General features: G+C 52.9%; 1 protein-coding gene across 2 annotated transcripts in view; it reads left to right on the top strand.

Annotated features, from left to right (window-relative positions):
- Window positions 1-15,323, top strand: part of Ece1 (endothelin converting enzyme 1) — a 96,930-nt gene extending 81,607 nt beyond the window's left edge. For both annotated transcript variants that reach the window (XM_021630797.2, XM_021630796.2), the window contains exons 13-19: window positions 292-369; window positions 2,641-2,744; window positions 7,916-8,026; window positions 8,638-8,705; window positions 9,357-9,547; window positions 11,106-11,201; window positions 12,803-15,323. In XM_021630797.2, coding sequence (XP_021486472.1) covers window positions 292-369; window positions 2,641-2,744; window positions 7,916-8,026; window positions 8,638-8,705; window positions 9,357-9,547; window positions 11,106-11,201; window positions 12,803-12,979 — 825 coding nt within the window. In that variant the 3' untranslated portion in view covers window positions 12,980-15,323. The remainder of the gene's footprint in view (window positions 1-291; window positions 370-2,640; window positions 2,745-7,915; window positions 8,027-8,637; window positions 8,706-9,356; window positions 9,548-11,105; window positions 11,202-12,802) is intronic.
- Window positions 15,324-16,376: the final 1,053 nt, after the last annotated feature.

The raw sequence follows: 16,376 nt of genomic DNA, 5'->3' as shown, positions 1-16,376 counted from the left end.
ACGGCTACTGCTCAGGAAGGCAGTGTGACTCCGTCACCTCTCACTGCTGTTCTGCTCAGGATTCAGTTACAGTGCATAGACTTTGGGGCATGCATCCAAACAATGATGGCTCTCCTGGGGGAAGTGACATTTCATCAGAATTTACCAGACTCGTTTCAGGAAAAGGCTTAAGGAGGCGGGAGGCTAGCCCCAGCTCTCCTTGGCACAGACCCTGAGCCTGCATCCCACAGAGCTGGGGCGGGCTTGGCCAGCATCCTTTGACTCGGTCTTACCCCCCTCTGTCCTGTCCAGGCGGATGCCATCTACAACATGATAGGCTACCCCAACTTCATCATGGACCCCAAGGAGCTGGACAAAGTGTTTAATGATGTAAGTGGCTTCCACCTGCCCCTCAAGCCCCCAGATGCCCACGGGAGAAAATGTCAGGGTGGGTCTCATTTAGATGCCAGAGATAGCGTGGTTATCAGCCTGTACCAAAGTGATGTGGGGTGGGGTTTGGGGATGTGGGCATGAGGAAAGCGTCCCCTGATCCTTTGTGTCCTGGGTCAGTGGGGGTCCCTGTCTCCCCAGAGCCACCATCAGCCATTGCTCAGTGCTTATTATCAGAGCTGTGTGGCCCACTAGGAGAGGCCAGCTCCAGGGAGTGAGTGGGAAATAATGGGTGCATGGCTAGGGCAGGGTGCCTCAGTGGGAGAGCACGCGCCTAGAGTGTGTGAGGCCGTAGGTTCCAGCCCCAGTACTGTGAGACAGAGAAAAGAGGAGAGAGCTAACCAGACATGTCCAGTCCCAGCATTCCGAAAGCTGGGGCAGGAGGAACAGGGGGCTCAAGGCCGTCTTTGGCTACCTGGCAAGTTCAAGATCCGCCTGGACTACACCACAGACCCTGTCTCAGACAAACAAATCAGAAGATTAAGGGTGGCTAAGAGCACATAGCACTCTTGCAGAGAGAGGGCCTGCGTCAGATTCTCAACACCCACATTGGCAGTTTATAACCTGCAACTCCAGCTCAAGGAGATATGACGTTTTTTTCTGGCCTCCATGCCCCCCCCCGAAATGTACACTTGCACACACGTGCATGTACACACACACACACACACACACACACACACACACACACATTTTAAAAATTATTACTTTGGCTGGGAGGTAGTGGCCCACACCTTTAAGCCCAGCACTCCAGAGGCAGAGACAGGTAGATTTCTGTGAGTTCTAGGCCAGCCTGGTCTACGGAGTGAGTTCCAGCGCAGCCAAGCAGCCAAGGGTACACAGAGAAACCCTGTCTCAAAAACAAAGCAAAACAAAACAAACAAACAAAAAAACTTGGAAGAAATGAAAAGAAAGAAAGAAAGAAAGAAAGAAAGAAAGAAAGCAGATCCTCAAAGGCACAGTGAGACTTAATGACCCTTAAGCATCTCAGTGACTGAACTGAGCCCCTCCCCCACTGCTGCTCCCCCACATTCCGCTCTTCCTTCCTCAGAGAATGCCTGGGTCTTTAGCTTTGACCTAGAGATGCTAATGGAAAGAGGAGGCAGACATCCCTGACATGAGGAGTAATCGGCAGGCCCCTGCAGCTTGGAACTGCCTTGAGCAGACCTGGATGGTTCTGACCCACGTGGTTGGGTCTTCTGAGTTCTCAGGATTGAAATTTGTCGATTCGGGGCACTTTTAACATGGCAGTAGCCTCACCTCACATTATATTTCAAAGCTGAGTCTATTAAAATCACCTCTGGGGCTGTCAGACTCTGTCTGCAGCTCTGATTCCTTGAGAATCATTTGAAGTGTTCCCAGGGGTCAGGATGTAGAAGACCCCCGGAGGCCACTGGGGGCTGCCCCCGGACCCACCTCCTTCCCTAGGAGCCAGTGTCTGACAGATGTTTTTGTAGCCAGAAAGATCTAGAAGGTATCTAAGCGAGAACTCTGCGTTTGTTGGGGACAGAGAAGCCAGCCTGGGTGTTGAGGGGCGTTTGAGGGTGCAGCTGGGCCCTAACAGGTGTATGAGGGTGCATACCATGACACTTCTGAGATAGAATTCAGCTCCAAGCACTGGATCTGTGCTGCCCACAGGGAGCTATTTAATTAAGTTAATTTTTATTTTATTTGCTGACTCAGAAACAGGGTCTTTTGGAAATTTTTTTTTTTGAGACAGGGTTTCTCTGTGTAGCCTTGGCTGTCCTGGACTCATTTTGTAGACCAGGCTATCCTCAAACTCACAGTGATCCACCTGCCTCTGCCTCCCTGAGTGCTGGGATCACAGGCGTTCGATACCACGCCTGGTTCATGCTAGCTTTGGTTGACGGTAGCCAAGGTTGACCTTGAGTGTCTGATCTTCCTGCCGGGATCTCCCAGGTGCTGGGATTACAGACATGTACTGCCATGTCTACTGCTGGGGATTGAACTCAGGGCTTTGTTTGAGAGAGGCAAGCAGTCTACCAACTGAGCTACACCCCAGCCCAATTTAAATTAGGATGGGGAGGGTCAAGGCAAAGGGAAACACCTGAGCCCTCCGTCCAGTCTCTGGCCTGCAGACCAATCAGCTGTGCCTGTGTGTGTGTGTGTGTGGAGGGGTCTCAGTTCTCCTGGTTCCAGAAGGTTCCCAGCCTGACCATGCTTTAATTTCTTGCCTCTGCTTTATCTTCCCAGTACACTGCCGTTCCAGATCTCTACTTTGAGAATGCCATGAGGTTTTTCAACTTCTCTTGGAGGGTCACAGCTGACCAGCTCAGGAAAGCCCCCAACAGAGACCAGTGAGTCCCGTCCCCCCCGCCCCCTCGCCAAGGTGTGTCAGTTCCTTGCACAACGGGAGACCCAGAGTGACCCAGGCTGGGCAGAGCATGGCTTCACTTGCTTGCCTGAGCCAGATACCACGGGCATCCTCTGAGGAGTGGAGTTGGTCCTCCTGCTCGTCAAATGCAGAAACTGAAGGCCAAAGTGGGTCCTGGTTTGGGGCTGGCGAGGCCACGTCACCGTAGCACCTGGCCTGCTGCCAGAGTGGGTGGTACCCCAGAGCCGAACAGAGCTGGCTTCCCGTCCCAGCCCTCGGCAGCGTCAGAGCTTGTTTCTCATTCTTGGCCATGGGAGGGGGAAAGCTCGCTCTTGGGTCACGAAAGGTTAGAATTCCTAGGGAGGGGCAGGCCCCATGTGGTCCTCAATTGCTCATGATCAAAAGCGGTAGCTTTTCCGTAGGGACTTGAAGATGGTTCCAGATGGGCCCCAACAGCTGTAACTGCTGAACCACACTGTCCCACAGCAGCAGCAGCAGCAGCATCTAGGGAATTTTTTCATAGACGTTTGGGCCAGGGCCTGTCTCAGTGGTAGAATGCTTGCTGGCACATGCAAGGATCCAGGTTCAATCCCCAGCCCTTCCAACAGACCCCAGAGCTTCTTAAACTAGAATAACCTGTAGCGCGATGCTATCTTCTATCATTTCTGAGATTGGGGTCACGCTGTGTTGTCCAGGATGGCCTTGAACCCCTGAGCTCCAGCCCTCCTGCCTCAGTGTCCCGTGCCCAACAACAGGCATGTGCTGCTTCACACAGCTTTGGGTGTGTTAGTATTTTATTTAACTAAAAATAAAAGTGCATGCTATAGAAGGGTGAGGTGCTGTGCTCAGCTCCATGGAGGCGGAGGAGACAGGATTCCTGGGACTTGGCCCACCTGCCAGTCTAGCCAAATTGGCAAGCTCCAGGTACCATGAGAGACCTTGTCTCAAAAAAATCAATGTGGACAGTAAGAGACAAAGAGCCTAATAGTGCACACCTTCACCAACAGCACTCGGGAGACACAGACAGGTGGGTCTTGGGGATTTCGAGGCCCGCCTGGTCTTTAAAAGAGCAGGTCCAGGATAGCCAGAGCTGTTACAGAGAGAAGCCCTGTCTCGAACCCCCTCCAGCAGAGAGAGAGACTCAACAGTTACCTCTGGCCTCCACACACCTGTGCACACACACGCATACACCACACAAAAACAGAAAGAGACTCTTGAACTAAGCAGGTATATTATGCTCATGGGGAGAGCTTTTGTCTGGCATGTGTGAAGCCCCGAGTTCAACACAAAACAAAATCAAAGAAACAAACAAACAAAATCTTTTTAGCAAAGTCAGACACCAGGGCTGGAGAGATGGCTCGGCAGTTAAGAGCACTGACTGCGCTTCCAGAGGTCCTGAGTTCAATTCCCAGCAACCACTTGGTGGCTCGCAACCATCTATACTGGGATCTGATGCCCTCTTCTGGCATGTAGGTATACATGCAGATAGAGTACTCATACACATAAATAAATACACCTTTAAAAAAAGAGAAGAAGAAGGGGCTGGAAAGATGGCTGTCTGCTTTTCCAAAGGACCCAGGGTCAATTCCTATGACCCACATGGCAGCTCACAACTGTCTATAACCCTAATTCCAAGGGATCTGACACCTTCACACTAATGCACATTAAATAAAATTAAATTTAAAAAAAAAAAAGAGAAAGAAAAAGTCAGACACCTTTCTTAATTCCAAAAACATTCTGCACAATCCTTAAGCTAGGTAATGGCAATGCCCCTTTGCCTCTGGCTCCCTCTTGTGGAAAACAGGTTCCAGTGCCTGTTTCCTCTAAGCCTCCTGCCCTTAGCGGTACTTCTGAAGCTCAAGGAGATGGCTGCCAATCCATCCGAATTTTTACATTAAACTTAGTCTCTCAGCTAAATTTTGTTATGTGCCCGTGAATGAATTGGCTGTTATTTGGATACAGATGTGACGTGGTAAATTTTACACCCAGCAAGATAGCCGTGTGGTCCTCACAGAGGAAAGGGCCCCTGGGCTCACGTGGAAAATGCCGTTTCCCATTTTCCGTTATTCATAGTCTCTCCCCTCCCCCCCCAGGAAAACACTGAAATGCCAGCTATTTGATTCACTCTATGTGGTGAGTTACAACCTCTTCGGGGTTAGGACCTTCCATGTGCCTAAAAAATTACCGCCCGCCTCAGATGTGTGGGTGTAGCTGAGGTCATGGGGTGCTTGCCTCGTGTGGTTGGCCCTTGGCACCTCATAAAAACCAGGCGTGGCACGCACCCCTGCACTTTCAGAATTTAGGAGATGGAGGAAGGAGGAACAGAAAATAGTGAAGACACAAAACATCTTCTCAAAAATAAAATAGCCAGACACTCTCCCCCAAAAAAACACTCCTAAAACATACATTCTGTTGGTTTTACAAAAAGTTTATAAAATTGGGGTCTTCTCAGAAATATTGTTATGTGCCAGGTATAGTGGTACACGCCTTTAATCCCAGCACTTGGGGGGCAGAAGCAGGCAGATCTCTGAGTTCAAGGCCAGCCTGGTCCACATAGAGAGTTCCAGGACAGCCAGGGCTACATAGTGAGACACCGTCTCTCTCTCCCTCTCTCTCTAATGAGTTCAGGTGAGATTAGATGGATCAGCAGTTAAGAACATACCCTGCTTTTCTAGGAGGCCAAAATATGGTTCTCAGCCTCTCTGGCCTCTGTGGACACCTGTACATACCCACACAGACAAGGACATGCACACACAAATAAAACTGTCTAGATGTGTTTAATTACATGTATGAGAGTTTGCCTGCTTGTCTGCCTGTGTACCACGTGTATGTGCCTCCAGAGGTCAGATCCCTTGGAACTGGCGTCACAGATGGCCAGGTCCTCTGTAAGAGTAACAAGTGCAGCCGGAGTGGTGGTGGCACACACCTTTAATCCCAGCACTCAGGAGGCAGAGGCAGGGGGATAGCTGTGAGTTCAAGGCCAGCCTGGTCTACAGAGCTAGTTCCAGGACAATCAGAGCTATACAAAGAGGCTCTGCTCTGTCTCGGAAACACACACACACACAAAGTGCTTTTAACTGCTGAATCATCTTTCTATCTCCTAAAATACAAATATTTTACAGGTAGATTTTCGTGTGTGTGTGTGTGTGTACAAAACAGAAGTATTGTAATTTTTCAGGACACATTCTGAGGGTGGAATCAGAGCCTTTCTGTTCCACTGAGCTTTATCCTAGCCTCCTCCGTTTTCTTTATTTCTGGCTTAACAGAAGGCAGCTGGAATCTCGTGTCTGCCTCTACATTCATCTGCTATAACATGTTGTTTCGAAGTTTACACAGAAAAGCCAGCCTCACACAGACACAGGCTAGGATGGAGGAAGGTTTTTGTTTTTTTCAGTCTTGGGGTTTTTGTTTGTTTGTTTTGGTTTGAGGAAATAGGGTCTCTAGTCCTGGCTGTCCTGGAATTCACTGTGTAGACCAGGCTGGCTTCAAACTCACAGAAATCCACCTGCCTCTGCCTCCTAAGTGCTGGAATTAAAAATGTGCTCCAAAGCCAGGTATGGTGGTGCATGTCTTTAATCCCAGCACTCGGGAGGCAGAAGCAAGCAGATCTCTGTGAGATCCTGGACAGCTTGATCTAGTTCCAAGACAGCCAGGGCCACACAGACAAACCATTTTTAGAAAAAGAAAGAAATAGATTTTACTTATTTTATGTATGTTTGTCTGTGCGCTACATGCATGCAGTACCTGTGATGGCCAGAAGAGGGCATTAAATTCCCTGGAACTAGATTTACAGGCGCTTGTGAGCTACCTACCCTATGGCAGCTAGAATGAACTCAGGACCTCTGGAAGAGCAGCCAGAGCTCTTACCCAGTAAGCCATCTCAGCACCAGCCAAAAAAAAACTTATTTTGAAACCTCACATTTTTGTCATGGGCAGCAGATGACATCACTTGTTTCCCCAGAGATTACAAACTCATTCTGCTCATTCACGAGAAAAGTTCAGCATCTGTGTCCAAAAGCCTGTGATTTATCAGGTGCTCTGAAGGTGGAAACAGACTGCTGATATGCTTTGTGGGTGTTCCCACAAAGCTGGGTCCCCCAGGGGTCCAGGCTTCATGGGTTCAGCAGTTATCCTGCCTTGCAAGGACATTCAGAGAGTAGGGGTGGCCTGTTGACCTGGGTTTGGAGCAAGGCTTCCATCTCTGCCTCCCAGGTGCTGGGACTATAGGCCAGCCACCATGCTCACCCACATTTACTAGGATGCTGAGGAGCTGGACTCCAGCCTTCGCACTGCATAGCAACACCGCTGAGCCATCTCCCCAGTCTCCCCCCTTTTTATTTGATTTCTGAAACAGGATTTTATGTCATCCAGGTTGGCCTTGAACTCACTATGCAGCTGAGGATGACTCTGAATTCCTGATCGTCTGCACCCTCAGTGCTGGGATTTCTGGCATGTGCCACCTGCATTTCAGCTCCGTTGACCTGTTTTTGTTTATGTTTTTGTTTTTTAAGATTTATTTATTATGCATACAATGTTCTATCTGCCAGAGGGCACCAAATATCATTATAGATGGTTGTGAGCCACCATGTGGTTGCAGGGAATTGAACTCAGGACCTCTGGAAGAGCAGTCATCGCTTTTAACCTCTGAGCCATCTCTCCAGCCCATGTTGACCTGGTTTTTTGGTAGAGTGCCAGTGGGGGCAAACCTTTGGCAGCCTTGAAGACGCTGTGAGAACTGCTGATAGATGCATGTTGAGCTTTGGGCTCAAATATGTGATGTAGCAGTAGAGCGTGACCTTGAACTCTTGGCCCTTCTCTTCTGTCTCTTGAATACAGGGATTACAGGCATGCACTGTCATCCTGCTTTATGTAGTATTGGGAATTTAACCTAGAGCTGCTTGTTTGTTTGTATTAGTTTCTTTCTTTCTTTTTTTTTTTTTTTTTCTGAGACAGGGTTTCTCTGTGTAGCCTTGCCTGTCCTGGACTTACTTTGTAGACCAGGCTGGCCTTGAACTCACAGAGATCCGCCTGCCTCTGCCTCCCAAATTGCACCACGCCTGGCTCAGACCCCACATTCTTAAGGCTCTAAGCCCCCCCGCCCCGCCCCCTTCCACCTGGTTTGCCATCGTTCTCACGCGTGCTTGTGGCTTGCAGGTGGAGTATGACCCCACCCATGGTGAATGCTTACTACTCGCCCACCAAGAACGAGATTGTGTTTCCAGCTGGAATCCTGCAGGCGCCGTTCTACACCCGCTCCTCGCCCAAGTAGGTCTCGCCTGATGCTCTGCCCTTAACCATTCCCCAGCCTTAGCCATGCCCAGTCTGGCCTGGCCCGGGCCCATAGCCAACCGCTGAGCCAGCCAGTCTCCTTGAGCCACTGGTACCCGGAGGGCCCAGAAAGCCTGGAACTGGGAGATGGGTTATAGGAAAAACAGCTTCTGTGTCCCCCTGGCTGCTCTGTTGGCTCCGGATGCCCTGCTTAGTGGAGCGTGTTGCAGAGGCAGGATCCCTCTGTTTAAGATGGAAAACAGCTGGAGGGCAGACATTCGGCCTGGGCCTCAGGCAGACAGGCCTGAAAGCCACCGTCCTGGATTTGACACTCAGGCTGGGTGCTAACCATGTGACACTTCGGCAGAGGCCGACCTGGCCCCAATACTCCACTCTTGAGTATTAAGACCCAGTTCTGCTGAGTGTCCTAGACGCATGCGTGGCCCCCAGAGGACGTGGTTGACTGTGGCTAACCCTGCCCTGCCTCCTGCAGTCCCGGGGGCCGGGGGGAATGGGGGAGAGACATTCCCAAAATGCCCTGCAGGTCTCTACTCTGTCTCGGGGTCTCATAGCCGCCTTCACCCTCCCCTGTGCGTTTCCTCCTCCAGCGCCTTGAACTTTGGTGGCATTGGTGTCGTTGTGGGCCACGAGCTGACTCACGCTTTCGATGATCAAGGTACGGGTTTCGTGGGGTCCCTGCCTGCTTCCTGCCAGCACCCCCCCCCCTTTGCTTCGAAGGGGCTCTGTACAGAGGGATCAGTGTTCAGAGCTTGGCTCTGCTGCCTTCTGATGGTCTGAGCTTCACCCAGTCCGGTCACACGGTCACACCTCTATAGCATGAATGTCCGTAGTGTGCATGGAAGGCCCCAGGTGGCTGTGAAGGCCCTGCTCAGGGACAGCTTGCTTAGAGGCAGTAGTATCCGTCAGGGAGCGGACAGTCCTCTACCATTCTGGAAACTTCTCTAGTCTGAGCATCCATCGTCAGAGAAATGGCAGTCAAGCCCGCACCGTTAGCTAACAGCCAGACTCCTGCCTCAGGGACCCCATAGCCCAGGAGGAAAGGCTAGGCCTACCTGCGGTCCGGGCACTGCCTGCCCCGGCGAGGATTCTGTTCCTTGAGGCCGGGGACCCTTAGCCAGTATGAAAGCCAGCCCCCAGCCTCCGCGCCCTTGAACTTCCCTTCCGTGGCCTGGACTGCTTTCCTACGTGGTCTCCGGTAGGACCGGCCAGGCCTCCGTCATAGGTTGATGGCTCCCGTCCACGTGGCCCGGAGGGCGGCGGAGGGCCATCAGCGGGTCCCACCGCGTGACCACTGTCCTCCCTCCAGGCCGGGAGTACGACAAGGACGGGAACCTGCGGCCCTGGTGGAAGAACTCGTCGGTGGAGGCGTTCAAGCAGCAGACGGAATGCATGGTGCTGCAGTACAGCAACTACAGCGTGAACGGGGAGCCCGTGAACGGCCGGCACACCCTTGGGGAGAACATCGCCGACAACGGGGGGCTCAAGGCGGCCTACCGGGTATGCCCCCCGCGGCCCCGCCTGCCCACGCGCCTCAGAGGACGGGGTTATGACGGGAGCCCCCCGCGCCTCGGTTTGCTGGCCCCGACCGAGGCTGACCGAGAGAGCAGGGGGCTCAGCCCGCAGAAGGCTTCCGGACAGAAACCTGCCTGTCCCGAGACCCAGGGAAGGACCGAGGCCTGCACGGCCTGGCCGTTCTTTCCAGAAGTAGGGGCCGGGGTGGGAGAGGGACTGTATTGGTTTTTTGGTTTTCCTCACTGTGACAAAGTAGCTGACCACTTAAGGAAGAGGGAATGTGCTCTGGTGTGCAGTGGGGAGTGCCCTGAGTCATGGGGGGAACGCGTGCCAGCGGGACAGCTGCCTCTGTAGTCAGGGTTTAGGGAGCAACTAGGAAGTGGGCTGTGAACCCCAGAGCCGCCCCTCCCCACCATGGCCCACTCCTTCAGGGAGACGCCACCTCCTAAAGATTTCACAGCCTCTCCAGCGTGCACCACCATTTGGTAACCGAGTGTTCAAACTCGAGAGCCTATGGGGGGGGGGCAGGGGCATTTCACATTTCGTTCACAGTGGGGACACTGAGAGGGTTCTGGTTCGAGTCCCAGGGCTGGCGTAATTCACCTGAGTTGCATGGCTGTGAACCCCTAACACCTGACCGGTGGACTTTTGGGCAGTAAAAACGGGTCACTCTTGACCCAGAGAGCCACTAGGTGAGAGAGAAAACTGGCTGGGAAGAGGTGGGTATCCAGCAGAGGGCAGCACAGGGCTTCTTCCTAGCCAGGACTGTAAGCACAGAACACAGGAAGCACTGTTTATCGGGACTGCGCTGCAGCGAGCAGGCTTGGGGTCGCCAGCAAGTTCAAGCCTTGGTTTTGGCTTCGCATCTCCATTTTGCAGATGCGGGAGCTGAATTCAGAAGTATTTTGTAGTTGGCCTAACCCCGTCTGCCAGAAGGCACATACTCAGAGCCTTCTGCCCACGTGTGCTGTGTTGAGGGCTGGGCAGCGTGAGGCTGGCAGGTGGGAGCCACCCGTGCCCAGCCCGTGACTGCTTCTGCAGAGAACATGAACAGGGGCGGGCAAGAGCCTGTCGGCTATTGATTGTGTGAAGGGCATTGAACGGGGCCGGTGATGGACTGTGGGGGTCACGGGTCCAAGGCTGGCCTTCTGAGGGCGTGACGTTCGAGTTACAGCCTCCCAGGGGTGTCCACCCTTTTGACATTGCAACATGGCGTTGTTGCCAGTAACCGTCGTCATGCTTGAGAACTGCGTAATCGGGTTCCAAAAAAATATCTTGCTGAGTGTGAGGCTGGGTTGGTGACTGTGGTGGTGGAGGGAGCTATCATTCTGTTCGTGCTGTGTTGGGTTCGAGATGAGTCTTGGGTCTCTGGCTGGGGCCACTGAATACACGCATCTGGGAAGAGGCTGGAGCAGAAGGCGCACAGAAGGGAGCTGATGCGCAAGCTCCATCTCTGCCCCGGTAGGTAGGGCTTCCCACGAACCTCCGAGAGTGTGCGTCCTCACCTGTGTCCTGCCTAAACTCTGCTTGTCTGTCCTCCCAGGCCTACCAGAACTGGGTAAAGAAGAACGGGGCTGAGCAGACGCTGCCCACCCTGGGGCTCACTAGCAATCAGCTCTTCTTCCTGGGATTTGCACAGGTGAGCTCACTGGGAGGAAAGGCAGGCGTGTTCCCCCGTGGGAATGTCCAGGAGCTTCAGAGCCAAAGGCAGGTTCCCCTCAGGTGGCATCTTCCTAAATCAGAGGACTATCTTTGGGACATCCCCCCCACACACACACAGGGCGATTCTCAGCCTGGGGGTCGTGACCCCTTTGGGGGGGGTGGGTCGTGCGACCCTTTCACAGGGATCACCTAAGACCATCAGAAAATTCAGGTATTTACGACTTGTAACAGAGGGAAAATTGCAGTTATGAAATAACAACAGAAATTTTCTGCTTGCGGGGTGGCCACCACGAACTGAATTAAAGGCTTGCAACATTAGGAAGGTTGAAAAGCGCTGCCCTAGACTGAGGTGAGATGCTAGGAAGGAGACCAAAAGTGTAGTGAAGGAGACTGGAGAGATGGCCCAGGGCTCAAGAGCCTGCTCCTGCAGAGAACCTGGTTTGGTTCCCAGCACCTTCGTGGTGGCTCTCAACCATCCATACCTCTAGTTTCAGGGGGGCAGACACCCTCTTCCGGCCTCCAAGGACACTGCACGCATGTGGTGTGTAAAACACTCACGCGTGTAAGATAAAATCAGAAATCAAGAGGGAAAAGAGCAGTAACGCAGGTACCTTGTCGGTGTAGCTGTGGCCCTGCTGGCAAACGCGTGCCTCCTCGCACAGAGACAGCCATGTCATTCCCAGCGCCGCTCAGCCGTAAAGGGCGTGGCCGCACAAGGCTGGAATCTCAGCCCTCGGGTGAAGAAGCAGGAGGACCAGAGGTTCAAGCTACACAGCAATTTTGAGGCCAGCCTGGGCTATATAAGAACCTATCTCAAAAAATAAAAACAAAAAAAATTCTTGTCTTATAAATTAGAGAGCAAGGTGATCCAAGATTCCTGCTAGGTCTAAGATTCTAGAAGTTTCTTTGTTTTTTGGTTTTTTTGTTTCTGTTTTTTCTTGAGACAAGATCTCACTGTGTAGCCCAGGCTAGCTTCAAATTCACAGAGATCTTCTGTCTGCCTAGTACTCTGATTAAATGTGTGTGCCATCATGCCCTGTTCTAGACATTATCATTATTATTAATACAGTATTCTGCCTGCACACCAGAAGAGGGCACCAGATCTCATTTTAGATGGTTATGAGCCGCCATGTGATTGCTAGGAATTGAACTCAGGACCTTTGGAAGAACAGCCAGTGTTCTTAACCTCTAAGCCATCTCCCTAGCCCTCCAGATGTTTCTTAAACATATGATAGACTGGGACTGTCCCTGAGTGTGTGCCCAGCCACTAGCCTCCTTTTGGTGCCCACAGTCACGAGACAGTTAAGCAGAGTGTCCAGCCCAGCAAAGGAGAGTTCTGGATCAAATCTGTGAAGTCTGAGTATTTGGCAAACTCAGGTGTGCAAATGAAGCCAGGTGTGGGAGGCTCTATCTGGAGGGGCTCAGGGCAGAAACACCTGCCAGGGAGGATGCCAGCTGCGGGCATGTGTGTGCCCTGGCCTCCTGGCTCCCTGGGACCTGCTGCTGTCATGGTGAGGCCAATCAGGCAGCTTCTGGCTCCCACAGTGACTTGACTCCCCTTCATTCTCCCCTGCCCAGGTCTGGTGCTCAGTCCGAACACCGGAGAGCTCCCACGAAGGCCTCATCACTGACCCACACAGCCCCTCCCGCTTCCGGGTCATCGGCTCCCTCTCCAACTTCAGGGAGTTCTCAGAACACTTCCACTGCCCGCTTGGTTCCCCCATGAACCCACATCACAAATGCGAAGTCTGGTAAGGGCTGAAGCCCAGAGCGCAAGCCGACGGAAGAAGGGAAGGGGCCCGAGACCAGCTCCCAGCGGGGCTGGCTGTCAGCCTCCTTCCAGCCTCCAGGCCACCACCCAGCCCCTCCGCCGCCTAGGGCCCCTTCCCCACCTTGGAGGATCTGCAGCCATCCTGTCCAAGCCTATGATGGAGGTTCGTCACTCGAACCCAAGATCTGACCCTCTGTGAAGGCCTGGCATTCCAGACACCCCTGTGTGATGCTAGCAGGCGTTTGGGTATCGAGCTGGTGGCTTGCCAGCCCTGAGCCTCACGCTGACAATGGCAACGGGACACAGCCCCTTGCCCACATCCAATGCCAGATGCCAGATATACCACAATACCACTGTGTCAAATGCTTTAAAGATATATTTTTTTGGGGAAGACTATTTTTTAAGCATTATGGAATACACTGGAAATCTTCAGGGAAAAAAAATGCATCTAAAACACTTTTTTTTTTTTTAAGGAAAGATTAGTATATTTATTATGTTTTTCTAAATAACCTGTGGACAAAGGAAGCCCCACTGATTTACCCAGGGGACCCCAGGCTGCTGAGCAGGCCCCATATTGAGCACTGCTTTAGCTCACGGTTGGAGTGATTGCTTCTGCAGTCACCTGCACAGACAGGAGATATGAGGGCCAGGCAGAGGGAGGAGCCAACTGAGGGGCCTAGGTATGGGCACAGACCTTTTCAGCTTCCCTGTCCTGTCTCTGGAGTCCAGCCATGGGAACCCCAACAAGTTGATACCTGTGGCAGCACGAAGCCAGAGTAGGGCCTTGTGTGTAACGTGGGGGCACCTGAGCACTCTGGTCCAGACCATAGGAACCCCTCGGGGCTGAGACCCCACCCCCCTATCAGATGCACACTGTTGTCCAAAGATGTCCTTTTTTGGCCCCAACTCTTCTGGCGTTGGGATCTGTTGCCTCTCTGTAGCAATTCTGACATCCCGAAGTGGACTGCCTCCTTGACCCTCTGCACCAAGGGAAAGAATAAAGAGAAAACAGCCCAGTCCTCCCTTCAAGCTCTGTAGCGTGTAGTTGCCCCGGCCTGGTTCCCAGGACTCTTTCTCTAGTGCCTTACCCGAGGCTGCGGCCCCTGAACTCCACTGAGGAGGCGGCCCTTGGCTTTCTCGGTGGAGCCCCCAAGTGTCCTGACTAGAAGCCAACACCATACCCACACTCCCAGAACCCCCAGGGTTCCCGCCCCAACCTGCCTACAGGGCAGCCATGCCGATGTCCAGTGTCGGGGAGCTGCTGTCCTCGAGCAGGCTTCCTGCCACCTGTGGCAGTCATGTCGCATGAAACCACTCCTTGTAGGTGGAGGGATCCCCCCTTTGTTGGGGTGGGGTGCTGTGAGCCAGAGGAGGATGGAATGGAAAGTTCCCAGCCCCTCTGGGCTACAGGAATGTCATCCACCCAAAGCATCACCCAACCGTAGACCTGTGGGATGTATGGGTTCCTATCTTTGGCCCCTGCTCACCACTGTAGGGCGGTAAGCCTTGTGACCTTGTGCGAGGAGCCCAGTAGTGGCCACCACAACCCTTGGCACACACATTGCACACATAAAGACACACACACTACAGCCCCCGGCAGGCCACACCCCCACATTGCACGAATGCGCGTGTGCGCACACACACACACACTCAGCCTTTACCCCCACATTGCACACGTACACACACGCACACACCCTAGAAGCCAGAATCCTCCTTGGCCAGAAAACAGCGTACTCTCAGCCCTGCGGCATAGGGCTAGCCTTAGCCCTGGGCCAGGGCCCCTGACAGGGTTTCTGGTCCCTGTGAGCACACTTGGAGTCTCCTAACTCTTCAGGGAAAGGTAACACCTAAGGCAAGAAGGTGCTGGAGCCAGCCGTGGCCTGCCACACGCAGGTGGGCCTTCTGGGTCTGCATCCTGCGCCCGGCCTAACCCCCTGCCTCCCCGAGGAGCGGCCCTGCTGGAAGGAACCCGACCCCAGCGTCTAGAAGCAGGGTCCTGAGCTGGGGTTCCACAGTGTACTCGTTGCTCAGGGTGTGCGGGGAGGGGAGGCAGGAAGGCCCAGGCTGGGCGGGAACAGATGGATGTGAAAGCAGCCAACACCCCCCCTCCCGGCCCACACCCGCACCCCTTCAGAAATTTGAGAACAGCAGAAGTAAGAAGGGCAGATGCCCTCAGAAAGACCCCTCCTCGCAAGCTCGGCGTTTCCCTGCGGGTACAAGGACATGGGGTTTGGAGCTGGGGAATCTATTTTTTGTATTCTTACGTTTTGTGCTACTGTGGTTCCCGTGTGGCACTATGTTAATTAAAATAAAGTACTCATACCAAGAGCCGTGTGTCTTGCGTGTCCGTCCTTGGGTGACGTGTCTGTGGGACCACGGGAGGGACCCTGTTCAGCACAAAGCTGCCCACCCTTTCAGAAGTCTAAGACCCTGATGAATACCTCTGCCCACCTGACCACTCCTGGGAGGTGCTTGTGTGAGTATCCCCTGCTAGTGAGAACTTTACCACACCCGCACACCCCCGTGCACACACCTACATGCATATTCACCCATGAACACATACACACATGTACAGTGACACATGTACACACACATACCCACTGCAAAAAGCCCGTCTCCATTGTCTTAAAGCATAGGACTTTCCGTCTCAGACATTTGGATAGGATAGGGACTTTTGAAGAGGGTCAAGAAAGAGCCAACAAGCCAGGCTTGGTGATGCACACCTGTAATCCCAGCACTCAGGGAGGCAGAGGCAGGTGGATCTCTGTGAGTTCGAGGCCAGCCTGGTCTACAAGGGGAGTCCAGGGCAGCCAAGGTTACACAGAGAAACCCGATCTCAAAAAAAAGAAAGGAAGGAAAGAGTCAACCCTTTTTTTTTTTTTTTTTTTTTTTATCATTCTCTGTCCACAGTGCTCTCCCTTGGCTTCTCTGCCTCATAAACTCCTACCCATCTTTCAAGTCCCCTCGAAGCAAAACGTCAGTTTCTCTAGGAAGCCCTTCCTCGCCTCCTAGTCCACACAGACTAGGGTGTGTCAGCTTGCTAGAGTGCTATAGCAGATACCACAAACTCTGATAGGACAGAAATGCATTATCTCATAGTTCTCAAGGCCCAAAGGCCGAGATCAAGGTGTTGACAGGGTTGGTTCTTTCCCGGGCTGTCGAGGAAGAGTGCTCCAGGCCTCTCTCCTGGCTCCTGGTGGCATCATGGACCAACACACACATGGGATAGAGGTGGCACTGGCTGCTTCCCACCCCTCTGCCAAGGAACATACCAAGGAACATAGACCTAACATCTGTCAGTTTCCCCTGTATCCCCAGGCCCTGGCCTGCAGACGTCAGTATTTTTGTTTTTTGAGACAGGGTTTCTCTGTGTCGCCTTGG

Source organism: Meriones unguiculatus, chromosome 3, assembly GCF_030254825.1.
Source record: "Meriones unguiculatus strain TT.TT164.6M chromosome 3, Bangor_MerUng_6.1, whole genome shotgun sequence".
In the NCBI taxonomy this organism is placed as follows: Eukaryota; Metazoa; Chordata; class Mammalia; order Rodentia; family Muridae; genus Meriones; species Meriones unguiculatus.
This window is presented reverse-complemented; position numbering and strand designations above follow the sequence as displayed.